Below are 13443 nucleotides of genomic sequence, written 5' to 3'. Positions count from 1 at the left end.
AGATCTTCGCTGTTTCCCCGGTGACTCACTATTCGGACAGTGGACGTTCACGAACGAATTCACTGAAAGTATTCTCTAAAGTAAATTAAAGGGCACAGATAATCCGCATCAGAAAATATTCAGTTTCTGTTATTTCATAACAAACAGTCTTGGAGGACAAAACTACGATAAACAACTCCTCATTACAGTTACTACCGAATATTGCGCACTTCGGGACAATTTTTTATGATACGACTCTTGCTACGGTGAAACCCCGTTAAATAGGACGCCCCGTCGCTCTGAAGGCTTCGAACATCAATGTTTAAGTTGTACGGGGTGTTCGGAATACTTCGAGCCTTGATAGTTTCGGCCACATGGGACACAGAAGAATTGCTGGAGTTTAATAAAAATTTGTCAACAAAATTCTTGTCCATCGTCATAAGTTGACACAACGGGGAAAAATGTCAAGCTTTTTAGACTCACTCTTCGTGTAGCCGAAGTCCTATGTATTTCATTTGGACAATATTGTAAGTGCAGCTTATAAGCTAGATACTAATTTTGTAGCAGTTTATTCCAAGAAGGTTGTATCGTTCAAAGAATGATTTTTAAAAGTTTACGGAATAGCGGATGGGGATCGATCTGCAGCATGGCGCAAGAAGTCGTGTCAGACCAAACGCCGTCTCGAAAATTGTTTCTTTATATATTGTGATTACACGAAGTTGGTCAATCGTTCTCACGAAAAATATAAGTGGCAGTTGTGTGAATAAAGCCTAAAACGAAAAGAAACAGGGTCGGATTTAGAGTTTCAGCTTAGTTTACAATAAATTTATTGAAAAGTTAGTGTATAAAAAAGATAAATGAAGATATTTAAAGCCACTATTTGAATTGTCTCTACGGTACAGGAGCCATTCGGTCTGAAAATTAAGTCTTTTAGAAAAACAATACATTTTTAACTGATGCACGCAATTGCGCATTTTGTATGTACAAAGACGTTCACATGCGATTTTTAAGACTCATAAATCTAGCTGCCCACGTAGGTCTGTTCCTTATTAAACCTGTTCTCAGACTGCAGCTATTACTCCCTTGTGCATACGTATCGGAGTGACCGTTTAACGTATCTCCTTGATCATGTAACACTGCTTTTCTATGCACCCAGCCTCAATCTGTAGCCACTTGCGACTTCAATGTCCCTCTATTTTGCTTGTTTACGATAAATTTACGTACCCTATTCGATTTATCAAATCCAGCAAATAGTGATACCACAAAGTATGTAGTGTATAAACAGTAAAAAAAAAAAAAAACGGAGAAGATTAACTGCGATAAATTGTTTATTAGCTTCAATTTAAGGTAACACTTGGAAAGTTACTTCAATTCAAACAGTCAAGGCGGCAGCAGAGTAATGTACAGGGTTGTTGCTTGTCTGTAATATCCATCACTATTATTTTCAATCTTACCACTGTGACCGTTATTACCACCATGGTCGTCATGGTAAGAAACGAAGACGTTACCTGCTAGGCCGCGACAACTCGCCTAGTTTTCATATTTAATCGTCACTTGCTTGATTAGTATTGATGATGCAGACACCCACAACATTATTTGCATCTCTTGCTTTTTGGCCTCCTTCATAAACCAAATAGGCTCAAACATCTCATGAGCGCGATCATCATAACGGCAATAGGTATTTCAATAATTGGCCACACTTCCGAGTCCAACCTTTAGTATAACAAAAATTTCAGACGATTTCCACTTTTTCGCCGAAGATCACCAGAACTGTAACAACATTTCCCAGTGTCACTTACTGATTCTCGGGGTCGCCTACGTTCAATATATATGTATATATCTATATATTACTTCGACCTAAACATTCAAGCAGGCAGCAGAGTAATAATGTACAGGATTGATGCTTATTTTTGAGGTTGTTTTCAGCCTCGCCACTACGATCGCCTGTAGCAGAGAAAATAGATATAGTGCGTGTGTGTGTGTATATATATACACATTTCGATCGTGTCTGTGACCAGCCACAGCCACTCATAGTAAACAGCAGGTATTACCAATATTATTCGGGAGAGCTCAAAATCACAGAAATAATTTATCATTAATTGGGACGCTAGTCTCTGAGTATGGCTTGCTCTTTGCGAGACGATCCCATGCATATTTTCTACCGAAATATTATAATAAAGTTTAGGTTAGGTACTATTCGTTTGTTTCAACAACGAATCGGGAGAGAAAATGGTTATTTCCCATATGTGCATATCTATCTCTAATGGCCGGCGAACACAGTCGTTTGGGGATCAGCTAAAGCCGCCATAACTAGCGATAAAAAGTGCCGCTGAAATCTCCGTCGATGACACGGGACTGAGGGAGCGATGTACGGTATTTAATTTTCGAAGTAATTGTACACACGCACGCGCACACACACATACGTGCATGTGTAACGGACGGTTGCGGAAATAAGTAGACATCTAGACTTCACATCTTTTCGAATAATTAACTTTGTCCAAATAAAAAGCACGCAGTCACACTTGGGAAGCCATTCGTGTCCGTCGATCGTGTCAGACACGCAATTTTCACTACAGTCTATTAGGATTCAATCTCTACATCTAGCCGTAAGCGGTGGGTGCAAGAACCCCGTGGTGCAGTTTTCTTTACAGTACAACAGAGCCTCAGGGGTGACGCTGACGTTGATGTCTGCTCGAAGACGACGCTATAGACAGCCAAAATATAGCGGTCAGAAGACACGCGTCCGCGTCATTAGCGAATACCTTTTCTACTAAATAGAGAGACCAACGAGAAAGTTGACGCACTGTGTCCGAAGAGTGGATAATAGCTTGTGCTGGACACGGCCACCATAACGTTACGAGGCAATCAGGTCGAAACAAACTGCAACAACGGCCTGCTGGCAGGCATCAGCGGGCCGCAGTAATTCGCCGTAAGCCGATGAAGTAGGATGCCAGCAATACGAGCTTATTACATTTGCTGAGCGCGACCAAACCAGCCCACTACACCGGGCCGCGACCTTCACTTTCGTACTTGCCTCTTCACTGAGGGATGGACCCGGTGCTCGGTAGATGGATGAAGTGTTCAGTGAAGCTCATTTGGTGTCGAAAAGACAAATGGCACTAGAGCGGCAGGACGTCGCTTGAGCTAAGAATGGTTGTGTACGCTGTAGAGGCGCAGAATGCGCGCTGCGATACCGTGGACGGGATTCACCTATGAGACCAACATGAGGGAAGCGTCGATTAGATTAGTCGTCTAGGTTGGTATGTATGAATCCAGTGAAAGCAAGGCGTATCTGCAGATACTGGCTTTATTTTCTCTCCAGCCCATAATTCAATGTATGCTCTGAGCAATCAAGGTGTGGAGTCGGCGAATTTTTTCCGTCGTGATCTACTACAGTAAAGTGAGGAACTAGCATAGACGAGTACATTTACCTACCTTTCAGGTTTGGAGTAAGGCTTCGATCATTCTTGTCCGACCTGGCCTGTGATCCAAGCGAGTTTATGCTCCAGTTCGACTCCTTCCAGTCGGACTCGAATTGGTTACTCTAAAGTCAGACATTTGAAAAGAATGTAACAAAGCAAGTTTAAAATGACAGTAACATATACGAACAGAGAATATGGGTACGAACCATTGGTGCGTAAATCGCAATAGCTCATATTGACTGGACGTAAAAATCGGACGTTCAAGATATGGCCGCCGAATTCAAACATCACTCACTTTATCCGTAGTAAGTACCATTAATATAATAATAAATGATGAAATAAATATAATGATGAATTAAATAAAAAACATAATTATTAATAATGATTAAACGAAAGGCAAATAACGAAACTATAGAGTTTATGTGATTCGAGCTGGGCAAACAAAACAGTGGATAATATCGAAGCAAAGTACCTTTAGCGGCATGCTGCAGCTTCCCTCGTAGATAGCAGCCGCGTTCTGAAATGACTTTGAACGGGTGTTTCGCTTCATGTAGACTACGTTCATTGTATCGTGCCGACTAAGGAAGTGTTCCAAAGTATCCCAGCCACCGCCCACACGAATCATTACATGCTTCTCTTTCAAGAGCTATCAGTAATGATGAAACAAATCCAGTACTTTAAATTAGCTTAGCTCAGCTTTACCATTCGATAGACCGTACGATAGTGGATTGCTGTTAGTTCGTTTTTGTATATGAAGGCTAACGTGTTTGAAGCTGTTTATCGTCACAGGCATACGCCGATTCATTGCACCAGGTAGTAATACTGCCGCAAACCAGTGCTCTAAAAAACAAAAACTCATCATGGAAGATAATAGCGCATTATTTTCGGAACTCGGACAAAAATCAGGTGTTGTTTAATCTTCCCGCGCTAAGATCAACACCTACCAGAATTGAAAACTTCATTTAGCCCGAAATCGTTCCTCTTCGTGCGGCCTATAAAAAAAAACATCCGATAAACACTTTCATGGTGTCCACCAAGAGATCTTCAATAGGACTTACATTTGGAAGGCATGAAAACTCATCAAAATGGCTCAAAAGCCCGTTTCAATACACTTCGGTGTTCAATATAAAAACGGCTAATTAATTTTCAATTGGATCGTCCGGATAAACTTTAACAATCAGTCTTCTTGAAACTTTACGTGACTTTGCACACTTTTTAAACAATCAAGTCATTCTAAATTTTTACATTTTTAAAGCTCTTGGCCTGCCATCAGTCCTGAATTAAATTTCGCCGGAATTTCATGAGCGTTGTGTATCTGAGCAATGCTTTTGAGAGTTTAAGCCTACCAAAATCGCTTGGCGTACATCTATTAAAGAAGCTCCTTTTCGATTTATCGAGGAATTTGTTAAAAATAATTGGTCAGTGGTGTAAGCTCTGAATAGAAACTCAACTGGTAATTATATTGGTCAAACGAAAAAGTCTTTCGCAATAGCTTTAACAATGAAAAAAGTCCATTTTAGACGCCCCATGATAATCGCTTTCTAATTTTTCCTTCTGCCCAGTAAAATCTTTAGCAAACTGTACAAATGTAATGCCAAAAATTTATTCTCACCCTGACAAAGTAGATGCGTCCTCCAATCAAGTATCGACCCTCAGACACCCGCTCGACCAGTGGAATCTCTTCGCGTTCAATAGGCTCTTGCACACTCAGCCTTTCGTCCACATCGCGTCGCCGTTCTTCAATCCGTCGGGCCTTTTCTGCTACCTTTTGAGTTATATGCCTCACCTGCACAATATCGCCATGAACGCCGTCATCGTTAGCAGCAGCACAGGCACAGCGTTGGACCACGATAGATACGTTTAGGATCGATAGAATCAGGATAGATAGAGGTAGATGGATAAGATAAAATATGACATTGAAAATAAGAGAGATAAAAAAGTATATAAAATAAACGATAATCTAAGATTAACTAGAGGATAATATAGGATTAGGTAAGATAAGCGATAAGATAAGATATAGATAGCTATAGATAGAAAGATCAGAGGATAGAATAGGATAGGATAGGATAGGACAGATAGATAGGTAGGTAGGCAGGTTTTTGGTACAGCTTGAGTAAATCTTCAGGCCAAATTTTGTATATTGTATAACTACATGGCATACAATGCTCCTGACACATTAGCTAGAAAATCAATCTAGCTCTTCTTAGCTGGCATAGCTAAACTGAATCGTATACAACTAAAACGTAATTGCGTAATTGTTTTCATCGGGCATTCTGCTGAAGATTCTGTTATTTGATTTCTATCAATATCTTCGGGTAAACCAGCTGCAATCGTAGAATCAACGAATTGGCCAACTTCTAAGTTTATTAAGCATGAATTTTATAAAATTAAGTATATCTGCTACACCATTATTACCAACTGTATCGTCGCCTACCACATCCTTAAGTAACGATCGTGTTATGGGTGGTTAGGTAATTATTAGGTCATGAAGTGTTAAGTGTACCTTTGCATCCAGTACATCTGCGCTCTCCTCAGCAGTTTCCACTTCGTTGACCGAGGCGCAGCTTAAGGTACTCAGTTGTACTTCTACAGCTCCTACGCCTGCCGCATCTTTACTCAGTGTAGCATTACTGCTCGGAGAAGGCCCGCTTTTCAACGGCTTTCCGTTGCTTAGTGCGTTTTCCTTGTGCTCATCTGCCGCACATCCACCGTCATCTCGTAAGCTGTTGGCCGATGTCGACCTGGGCATTGTGAGCCCATCTTTCGAGTGTCGGTCAAACTTTAGGGCCTGCATGCTGCTGCTCGTCTTTGCCGGATTGCCAGCCCCTGCTCCACCGGGGATCCACTTCTTAACTGAGGAGTGACCAGATTCCGGTACGGGGATCAAGCTCTTTGGGACTTTTGAGACCGAAGACATTCGGCCATTTCTTTTGTCTCCATGACCTACGCCTGTCGACGAGGGCGTGGAGCAGCGTGAGAGGTCCCCCACGGAGCCGTTTGGAGAGCTCTGAAGGGATCTGCCCAAACTATCGGGGTTACTTTCCCCGCTCTCTGATGCTAAACTACTCTTGGCGTCGAGCAAAGAGCGCTCTCTGGCAGGCGTTCCTTGAGCGCGAAGATCTCCGTCGGTTTCGTCGACGCCACTGTCGTGACTTTCAATTGAATTGGCGATTGATGCACCATCTGGCGTCGGTGTAATGTCTCGCGATGTAGCCAGCAACTCACACTCAGCGCCGCGTTTCGTATCCTCTCTCCTGTAATATAACGTCGAAAATACATAAAAGGGAACCACGGGATGTGTTAATGATCAGAAGCTCGAAAAGAAACCTTAATATAATCTGCATTCAAAATACCTCAGGCCTGATATGATATTTCCATTCCATCCAGTGTATTTTTGTAGCTCCGGTATTACAGTGGTGGCGAGCCATCAAAGTAGTTGTTGGATGTAAAAGTGATGTTTACATTATAGCAGTCTTACCAGCTTCGAATGTATATGAGCATACAAATATGTAGTAGTAATTTTGTGTCTTTTCCCTACCATGCCATCTATATGTCACCAAAATTAACCTATAAAGGCTTCTTTACGACTTAGATCCGTGGTAGCATTATTACCGATATTATCTGGAAGCACAGGCAAAACTACCAATGAAATTCTACCGGATATATTATCCGGTGCAAATTATATTAAATTATTACTAAAGTGCAAATTATAGTAGATCGAGGTTGTAGTTAGGTCGTTTTCATACAGCAATATCTCGGTAGAGCTACTACCGACGAAGAAGTTTCTAACAGCGAAAGCTTTTAAAGGTTGGGATCACTATTTGGATTGTTGCTATTACGACTGGAGCACTATTGATTCACTGGCTTCCATTCGTTTATTTATTGCGAACAGGGACGATGACGCCAAGCAGGGGCGTTTCTTTTTCCCCATGACTTTATCATGCGCGTACCCTGGGGAGACTGCGGCGTTGTCTCGATTCAGACATGGCGCTGCTAGATATGCGCTGGGAAAAGTTTGCTTCTTTTCATCCCGCATATGCTGTTTATGTCGAACGGCTGCGTGGTGAACGGACCTATATACACACACACACACACACACACACACACACACACACACACATACACACACATATCCATCATAACGTTTCCATCACAGCTTTTTCCTATGAGAGCCAAAATAGACATGCGAAGCAACAGTGCAATACCGTACCGGCGCAGTCCAGGTGAGGCACGCTTGCTTCATAGAGTAAGCCATTCCGTGCCTTCGTTCAAGGCCATTTTTTCATACTATTAACCGCTTCGAATGAGATAACTGACGAGCATAGTGATAAATGTTTTTTCAATATTACCACAAGGCATTAAATAAGAAATACTACAGGTTGAAATTAACGTAACAAGTAAGCATATTTCAGAAGAGTCGCGCAGTCAGACAGAAGATTCGTGTAGATGTTCATTTTGCCTAAATTTTCGTCAAATAGGTTGATTCTTATATCCATGCAGGCGTAAACAAAGCCATAAGCTAAAATAATTATTCATTGTTTCATCCCAACTACCTGTTTCCTCTAACATACAACAAAGTAACGAACATATGGCTCCCATTTTTAAGTTCTCATGAAATTTCACCCGTCGCAGTTAGAGACTGCATCAAATCTGTGATAGTAGTTTTTTGCGTGCGATATCTCCGAATTAAGATTACGACGAATTATACACTCTAGAAACCCTAAATAGGCAAGAATTACTGATTACTGTTGCAATACCATGTGGCTCAAGCGCAGACCATGACCCATACGGGCTAACTACCCAGTTCATAATAATCCTTTTAAAAAATGGTACAAATCGATAATAAACTTTTTTTTATTGCAATGACGGCAATAGACATAATTTCGGTCGCTTACCTCTTTTGCTCATTCGCCATTTCCATCCGCATCTGAAGCTCGAGCTGTTCCTGCTCGCGAATCCGCCGCTCTTCGCGTTCGATTTCCTTTTCGAGCTCGACCAGGCCCGGTGCCTCGATGCCCAAGCGCGAAGCGATTCGTCCCAATTCGAGTAGGCACAACAGGACATTTTTAGGCTGACTATGTAGAACTGCCATGCGAGCGTATAAGACAAATTGAATTAGTTACGTCTACGGTAACGCGTAACACATATATTAAGCGAAATTTAATTTTAAGAAGTGTTTTTTCCGAAGTAAACAATCAATACTCTTCTCATTTACAATGAAATAGTGTCTCGGTATTAATAATAGATTAACTATTGCGACAATAACGAAACGCAATCTAAATATTAGGGACGTAACGGCCATATATATCAAACTACAGCAAACATTTGAGTACGTAAGTGTTAATGGTGTTTCAGAATACAGCTTAGTCATCCATCGTTTTTTACCTGAAAAACTGAGCTCCTCCTAATTAGACCAACGACAGGTAATGGCAACAAATAAGTCAACAAATAAAGGAGAACGATACCAACAGCTGTTTCAATGCCACACTGTTATTAAAGCTAAATCGTACGTTTCAACATGTAACGCGGTAACTGGTCGCAATCCCCCGACGACCTGTGTAAAAACGTTTGGTAATCAACTTAATGAATATGTACATTTAGAAATCATTGTCCAGCGAAAAGATATGCCTACACATGTCTGCTGACAACTCTGGGGCGACAGAATTTGCCTTGAAGACAAGTCAAAGAAGAACGAGACAAAGGAGGGCTGTGCTGAAAGCCGCGCGAACACATTAAGCCAGAATGAAGCCGTCACGAATGAATGAAGTCCCAATAGGTCTGGTAACAGTGATTTCCAGAAAATAAATTAGACGAACAGAGCACAGAAGCGGATTATAGCCATATTTGAGAGAAAGAAAATTCCCATTTAACATTTGCCATTCAAATACATCAATATCACGTTGCTACTCTAACAAGCTATTTTAATATGTCAATCCTTAAACTTATAGCATATGCTCGAGGAACACCGTCACAGCTCAAACTAGCTTAGGTCTGAATTTATATATGAATATGTGTAGTGTCTGGACGGACTAACCGGAGGCGCTAAATGATAAGTATTTACTACCAAGTTTACAAGACATATTTCAGTAAGTCCTTTTCTGACCACCAAGACCAGACGCAACCTTAACGGCCACACGATTTTTAGGACCTATGGTGCGATGTTCAAGCGTTAGTTTGTTACCTGACTTTTCAACGGAAACTTATCTTCAAGCGATCAGGAGAAGTGACACACACTCGAGAGTCTGACCCCGATTTCAACAAAATGCATAGTATGTCTTGTATAAATATGACTTGAGTATTCTTTGACACGCTCATTTGTGACTATTTATGATTGTCCATTTAGTATTCTAGTTTTTTAAATAACCAATCACCACCGTAACATAAATATTTGCCCTGCAACGGGCACAATATTAATTTTCCCAGGGGTTTCGTTTGTTTTTCTCCCTTCGTCGCGTGATTTGAATTCCACAGAGGCCAATAGAATAGAGCCAGCTTGCCTGTATGTTTATAAAGCATCAGAATGCGTAACAACGTAACCCAGTTTATTGTATCCTGCCTGACGATTGGGCCAGATAGCCCGGTCAGCAGCAGACTGGTCGTTTTTGAACACTTTTGAAAACAACATTACTACTTTCGTCGGTGTAGTTTTCTTTGTTTACACAAATTATGTCACAATTAGTAACGTAATTAGAAATATGTCAAAAGTACCATTGTGGATCGTCGTTCCTGTCGCATCTGGCGATATCCATCCACCTGTTTACAACCAGATGCGTTTGTGCCAGCAAAAGGCATCGAACAGATTCATCCGAAATGTTCTATGTAAAATGGGCCTGTTTTTTTTTGGTTCTCAAGGGAGGAAAACATTTGCGTGTTACATAGGTATGCGATAGACCGAGTTTTTGGTGTTTGTTCGCTTGCTCATGTTATTAATTCTGATTCTTAATTGTTATTCTGGTGTCCATTCGGTCACGTTTTTTGCCAAACATTCAATCTGTTATTAAAAATAATATATGAACTCCGTGACTCCTGTTACGTTAAGGATGTAAAGAAAAAACACCAAATACACAGCCAAAGTTTTCGTTATGCTTTGAAATAGCAGTAGGTTACTTAAAAGTCACTAACACAACACTGAGGAACATGCTTTTTTCGCCTGAACATGAGCGGCCATGAGGCCTGTATCTCGCTATCGGAAGAATTAATTTTAAAATATCGAACGCAATATTGGCGGCCATAAATGCCCGTAAGGCCTGAAACGTGCGTGTCGCAACCACAGGCGGAACTCCCGTTATAAACCAACGATTTATATAAGAATGACGATAGATTTGTCTGACAGCAACAATAACACGGAAAGTATATCTTTAGCGATTTTAACTTCTGTCTTCTTGCTAAAATACGACACAATTGCTACATGGTCGGCTACTATCACGTAACATATGCTACAATTATGTGCAACAGCCACTAAGCTCTTGACATAACTGACTCAAGAAAATGTCGCATAAATTATAAATATCGATTGTAAATTGTCGCAAAATATCATTACCGTATTCAATATCGTCGCATGATCATCGTATAATGAGACGGAAGATCGACCTCACTGCTTCACGCTTCCCTAAACACTTGCCAGATACTTTTCTATAGTTACGCATAACGCAACATATACTTAGATCAACTGCGAATGATTCCGGTGGCAAGTGATGGTGCGATTAGTTTTCAGACAAAGTACCTCAATGAACGATCTTCGAATAATTAACCTATTCTTTTTTAGCATCTGTTTCAGAAACAAAAATATTGTCCTAACCATAGTCGTATAGTAATTTAACATGTAATCGGGTACACTTTGGAGGCGTCATTCAGGCCTTCCTTTGCATTAAGACCGGCTGCTAGCAACGGACTTTCTCCTATAGCCGAAAACCACATCCTGCACAGCAACCCGTTTATTTTTGCAATTGCATCCAAATATCGTCGGGTATTCTCTATCGCATTTATTAGAACGCCTACCTTTCCTTCCACTCGATTAACACACACACATAATGCTTTGCCCCCCGGGTGCTTAAGGCCGCTTGTTCCTTGAGCTCTGCCTTGGAGAGATAGCGCGCTTAACACCAGTTCGCGATCCGTTATCGCATAAATGAATGAAAAACATAAATCACCGAACGAATTATCGATTACCAGACATTATCGCGATGTTCCTTATTAGCACGTTCTTTATCATCGCTAAATCATACAACATCGAAGCTTGTACCAACAATGGCGACAGTGGCAAATAGTGAGTAACCAAAAATTACTGCAATGCGTCTCTCATGTTATTGTGGCTGTGGGGGTTCCACTGCAGTTCTAGCCGGCTCGCTGGTCAGTCGAATGGCCGACCAATGGGGGCAGAACCAAAGGATCAATGTTTACATTCGAAGAGAAAAGCGACCCCGCACAGGAGCGTGGACGAAAAATTCGGCGGCAATGGTGGTGACGACGATGCCATATCTTCCAGGACGCTGCAAGAATCTGAATCAACATTATCTGGGACCATCGTCATTCGTTCGTAGATACTACTCCGACCAGATAGTCACCGGCCTGTTCGCTAGTAGCGTTTACATAGGTCAGCTGTTTCGTTGTGGGGGCGTTCCTTATTTGTTGCCACCACAACTTTATCGAGAAATTCGTTCGCATTGCACGCGTCAGCCCATGCCCGGGCACCTGTCAACTGTCGGCCAGCAGCGCTATTAATGGCATGGGATGGATACGCGCGTTGGCCATTAGAAGCGGGCTCGGTCCAATTGAATTTGCGCGATCTAGCAGTCAAAACATCGTCGGTTGTTCGCGGGTTCGCCACCTGCGGGTTAAAACGTCAACGACATTTTAACTGCGACACGTTGCTGATGGCGTCATGACAACGATTATTAGCATTATCAGCACAGAATCAGTTACATAGCAAGGGGCATCCTTCGACCAAGTCGTTATTACTGGTGACGACCAGTGGGCATTTGCTTGGCAGTCTTCACTGATATCGTTCCAGCGATACTGAGACACTGATTGTTAAGACGGTGAGAATGATCATGGAGACAGCAACGCGGACCATTGGCTTCATCGACTTAGCATTTGTGATCATTTTCACATTCGACCTATCCTCAACATTGCTAGATGCGCAGATAGGTTGTGTTGTCTTTAACGGCACATACCTATTAGGCTCTCGTACTTCGTCGCTGTTGCCGCTGCTGCCATCGTCCCGAGTGGCGGACATCTCAATTTGTCCTCTTCCACCTTTCCCGAAGTTTTCTGCTGCTGAAAAAAGCACCATGCGGGATCGACGAACGATGCCGAAGGGAAAATCTCAGCGGCGTCCAGTTACCATTATTATGTGAGCATCGAGGCACCGTTTAATGGAAACATTTGTTCATAATGGATGATGATATAACGGTAGAAACAAGCTGTTTTCTTTATGTATGCACTATGCTGCCAATGCGTGAAAGTGCCAAATTTATATGACTACTAAAACTGTCGATATGACCTATTCTTCGGTTTAGGGTACAGGCTATGCAGGCCACCGGTACCATGAGATGGTCTGCAAAGGCCGAAAGGATAGAGCCATCATTTGATGAATACGGTTCTGGTAATGGCAACACGTATTGTCCGATAGTAACGAACGATACTTTATTATATTTGATTTTGGCTTGTAACACAGTTGATTATATAGCTTTTCCGGTGACACTCATTATGGCAGCGGCGGTTATATGGCTCGCTGTATAATCAGGACCTACTCGAAACAACCGCAATAATAGCAAAACCTCAGGATAATAAATACTAAGCTCGTGTTTTTCCGCTGTTCATCCTTACACAGGATTTGAAAATCCTGTTTATGTATGTAGTCACTGTATCAGCAGAGTACGCATAATATCAATTCAATCTAGCAGCTACATTTAGGACAACGTAGGAGACTCCAGAAAGCTTTTTCAGATCATTTTCGAACTTTTGTATTTGAACACCATTTATCCATCATAATTCAAATAAGAGCTAGTTCGTACCGCTCTTGCATCTTCTTGGTCTTCCT

At 41.7% G+C, this 13443-nt stretch overlaps 1 protein-coding gene across 2 annotated transcripts in view; it reads right to left on the bottom strand.

Annotated features, from left to right (window-relative positions):
- Positions 1 to 1289: 1289 nt before the first annotated feature.
- Positions 1290 to 13443, bottom strand: part of LOC111260487 (uncharacterized) — a 34659-nt gene continuing 22505 nt past the window's right edge. For both annotated transcript variants that reach the window (XM_086968357.1, XM_086968356.1), the window contains exons 6-12: positions 8297 to 8486; positions 5905 to 6655; positions 5014 to 5187; positions 3874 to 4047; positions 3415 to 3523; positions 3014 to 3189; positions 1290 to 1749 (exon numbers count right to left, since the gene is read on the bottom strand). In XM_086968357.1, the coding sequence (XP_086824483.1) occupies positions 3071 to 3189; positions 3415 to 3523; positions 3874 to 4047; positions 5014 to 5187; positions 5905 to 6655; positions 8297 to 8486 (1517 nt within the window). In that variant the 3' untranslated portion in view covers positions 1290 to 1749; positions 3014 to 3070. The remainder of the gene's footprint in view (positions 1750 to 3013; positions 3190 to 3414; positions 3524 to 3873; positions 4048 to 5013; positions 5188 to 5904; positions 6656 to 8296; positions 8487 to 13443) is intronic.

Source organism: Varroa jacobsoni, unplaced genomic scaffold (assembly GCF_002532875.2).
Source record: "Varroa jacobsoni isolate VJ856 unplaced genomic scaffold, vjacob_1.0 scaffold_446, whole genome shotgun sequence".
In the NCBI taxonomy this organism is placed as follows: Eukaryota; Metazoa; Arthropoda; class Arachnida; order Mesostigmata; family Varroidae; genus Varroa; species Varroa jacobsoni.
The sequence above is the reverse complement of the archived record's forward strand: the minus strand, read 5'-3'. Positions and strand labels throughout refer to the sequence as shown.